The 4,118-nt window shown below is 28.7% G+C and overlaps 1 protein-coding gene across 4 annotated transcripts in view; it reads left to right on the plus strand.

Moving 5' to 3' along the window:
* The window catches only part of LOC106462215 (serine/threonine-protein kinase A-Raf-like), a 52,427-nt gene that overhangs the window by 29,890 nt on the left and 18,419 nt on the right, over window positions 1-4,118 (plus strand). For 3 of the 4 annotated variants that reach the window (XM_013922117.2, XM_013922124.2, XM_022389548.1), the window contains exons 3-5: window positions 1,644-1,854; window positions 3,179-3,264; window positions 3,525-3,628. In XM_013922117.2, the coding sequence (XP_013777571.1) occupies window positions 1,644-1,854; window positions 3,179-3,264; window positions 3,525-3,628 (401 nt within the window). The remainder of the gene's footprint in view (window positions 1-1,643; window positions 1,855-3,178; window positions 3,265-3,524; window positions 3,629-4,118) is intronic. The other variant, XM_022389541.1, reaches the window with a different exon arrangement.

The raw sequence follows: 4,118 nt of genomic DNA on the forward strand, positions 1-4,118 counted from the left end.
AAAGTTAAGGGGTCGTTTGTAGACAAATTATTTTGTATTCAGCTAGTTAAACCTTTTTACTAAGTGACCAGAGTCGTGGTCAACTGTGTGTATATATATATATATATATATATATGTGTGTATGTGTGTGTGTGTTTTTTTCTCACAAAGAAACTAAATATTTCTATCATTGTAAGTTGAATTTTTTTATCAAGAGTAAGTGTAAACATTTATCACTACATTTATTAAACCAGTGGTATATTTATATGCATATGTTTTTAATACCATGTGTATATGTTTCATCCTTATTAATATGCATCATAGCCTGCTTGAATTTTTACATTCTTTGAATCAAATAGTCTAATAACTATTCATAATACTGAAACATATGTTTTACACACTGGCTGAATAGAGATCGCATTCAAATGTCTGTGTAATTAATGTTCAGGCATAGACAGAACGGCTTTTTCTGTGATATTAGATAAATTAACATGCTTTAACTACTTTAAATAACAAACAAATGCAGCTATAATTTAAAATACTTCTGAAAACGCAAAGAAATGTATGGGAATAAGAAATGTGTGGTTAATGTTTCAATCATAACGACTTTTGTTGAGTTTCAAATCAGTCATCATTAAAAATTTGAAAGCTGACTAATATTTTATTCTCTTACACATGCTGAACATGGGACTAAATAATTTTGCTTGCATTTGCATTAATATTATTTGTAGTATGTTATGCATTCTGACATAGAAGATAGAATAAATTCACAAAACTATGACCTAATTCATGCATTTTTTTAATCATTTGAATTTTATTTAATAATATATACATGCATCGGACATCTTTGTGATTGTGGCATCATTCTTGGGAAGTCAGCTTTTTTTAATGGTATGACTAAAATAGGACATAAAGATAGGTCAAAGCTGTTTGTTTGGGATAACTGTTTACATATTCATAATATTTAATTTTGATATGTAAAATCCTATAAAATTGTTTCTGTGATATTAGAAGGTGCTTGGTTTTAATCTTGATCAAATTACATCACGATTTGGGTATTATATTTTATTCCTTGATCTTAAGTATGATATTAGTTTAGTCCAATTTTTGATTAGGATATTATTTATTACATAGTTATCTCAAACAAAATGATATATTTTTTACTACACTGTTTGAACAGGATATTGTATATTTAATCTTATCGTTATAATCATGATGAGAATATACGTGTATAGTACACTCTCTTGAACAAAACATGTTTTTCCTTGCTATTTTGAGTAGGACACTATTTTTATTACCATTTGTAGTAGGAAATTATGTAATACCTCTTCATTATACTTTAAGATATTGTATGTTTTATCCTACTGTCTTGGAAAGGATGATCTTTATCAACACATTAAGCATTATGACATTATTATTTAACTTACCTCCTGTATGCTAAACAGGATATATATTTTATGACCCCATTTTGTTTAGAATATTATGTTTCATCCAACTTACTCAAAAGGAGTATCATATGTTTTATTCCATATTTTAAGTAAAATGTTATGTTTTGCCCAGTATCATGATTTGGACGTTATTTTATCGGAAAATCTTGTGTTTTAATGTATAATTGTAATTAAAATATTACACATTTCATCTTATCATTGTATATGTTGTTTCAGGAGTTTGAAGATTTGAATTCCAAACTAAATGAGTTTCAGCTACAAGAACAGAGACTTGTAGATCAGCTTAGTAATGGTAGTAATGGAAGAGATTCTCCTGAACAATCAGATCCTGACTATGATGAAAGTAGGATGTATCCAGAAATAGCAACTCCAAGAGAAACTCTAACTTCTAACAGTAGTCAAGCAAGTTTATCTAGTTGCAGTACAGGTGAGTTTAAATCTCATATAATATTTGTTAAATTTTTAATATTTGAGAAGTTTGGGATAATTAACAGTATTAAGTCCAATCACTATTAGTTGACTTATTCTTTTGCATATTCACAGTGTTGTCTCAAAGCAGGTCAGAAGGGCCCAAAAAACTCACCACAGAAATTATAAAAATTTAGAAAAAATAAAAACAAGCAAAGGAAAAGTGATATTTGTGATGAAAGTTTATGTGCAAAACCTAGATTAATATTAGAAAATTCAACTTCAGATAAGATCTTATTTTATATATGTGAAAACAAAATCAAAGAAATTTTTCCAAATATGTTTATTGCTTTAAGAATTTTATAAATTTTGCCCATAAGTGTGGTAAGGGGCAAAAGATAATATTTGAAAGTAAAGTTGATAAAAGATATTTTATGTTCCAAGACGGGATGAGAGAGACTATATGGTCTAGAAATAATTTCTGTAGAAAATGAAATGGTCACTGAAATAAATATGGACAAATTAAGGAAAGTTTTGCTATGTTAAAAGCTCGTATAGTTCCATTTCCTAAGACTAATCTTTGTTTTTTATATGTATTTTTCTACTATGTAACATTTTTGTACTATGTATTCTGAATTTAGAAAAAAATTTGAATTTGTAAAGTACAGTAAAAATAAACAGAAAATAAAATATAAAAATCTGGAAAAGGCACGATTTGTTTATTTTTTTTAACTTGAGCTGGCACTGGCTTGTATATTATGTAGCTCGTATTATTTCAGTATTGTTAATTGCTTTCTTTTTTTCTTTGAATTAGTATAGGTTACAAATTTTAATATATTGTATGTTTTGCAAATATTTTTTAAGGCATTTGTAAACTTGAAAATTTGGCATTTCCATAATAAATTTAAAGGTCTATGTACATTTATTGCAAGTTTAATACAGGATAATGTAATGTAGTATGATACTTTGAAACTCTGCTATAGTAACGGTACCCGTATCAAGTGATAAGATCAGAGGCACTTTCTACCAAGAGGTTATAAGGATGGTATTTTTGAAACTTAACTATTAATATTCACATCGGATCATAATATCAGATGCATTTTCTACTAGGAAGTAATTTTACAGTATGATGATTTCTCAAGTTAACTATTAATCTTAAGGTCAAGTAATAAATAATTAAGGCCTACTTTCTCAACAAATTAGCATTGATTAATTTCTCAACTAGTAATGTAGTACAAGTTTAGTAAAATATTTGAAAAATAAGGATATTGGCAGCCCTTCCTACATCAGAACCAGGTTTAAGGCACTTTGAAATAGCTGAGGTACTTACAAATCTTTCTAAGGTACCTTGCCAGATGGAACCAGGTTGACTCCAAAATCTCCACTGAAAGTTGTCAGAGCCTTTCTTCCTTATCAACAAAGATCAACGGTAAGCATTATGTCTTGAAAACATTGTACATTTGTACATGACTTATAATGAATTTTGACTTATATCTTAAAAAAAAAAAGTTGGTTATGTTTTTGTTGGTTACAGCTATGAACTAATTTCAGTGTTTACTGTAGGAATATTTATGAGATGCAAGAAAGTACATTTTCCTTACTAACATTGCAGTAGACACATGAGTAATTTTTAGGCTACCGTAAATAGTTCTAATATGAGTAACAGGTTATTGGTTTTTGTTTCTGTAGGTTCAAGTACGACCTGGTCAGACAATTCAAGAAGCTTTGTCTAAAGCTATGGAGAGAAGGCATCTTACTCCACATATGTGTGTAGTGTACAGATGTAATCCAAGGTGAGGTTGTTGAAGTTTATGTTAGTGATTACTAGAATTATTACTCTTTTAAGTTATATTGTTGTTGGGTAAGCTTGATTAGTGTAGTTACAAATTGTTAAGTATGTAAGATAATTCAAATTGAAATAAGGCAAGCTAAAATGATGCCCTAAGGAGGTTTAATGTGATGCATTTTGACTGTCTTAGGAATTTTCACTTCATTATCTCTCTGTATTTATGTTTGTCCAAACTGTAGTAGTCAAACCTTTAGCTAAATACTGAATTTTACACTTGTATTCTTAAGCATCTAAGAATTTATATTTTATATGACAAAACATCCTCTGATTCGCAGTTTTTCAGTTGTTCTTTTTTGATCTTCTACAAGAGCTAACTAGTTTTACATTTGTGTTTGGATCATGTCTGATAGATGGATATTCTCTATTACCTTTGGTGCTATGACCACAGACGTTTCACATTATGAGTTGAAACATAATGATAGGAACTGGCAATG

This window comes from Limulus polyphemus, unplaced genomic scaffold (assembly GCF_000517525.1).
Source record: "Limulus polyphemus unplaced genomic scaffold, Limulus_polyphemus-2.1.2 Scaffold44, whole genome shotgun sequence".
NCBI classification, from domain to species: domain Eukaryota; kingdom Metazoa; phylum Arthropoda; class Merostomata; order Xiphosura; family Limulidae; genus Limulus; species Limulus polyphemus.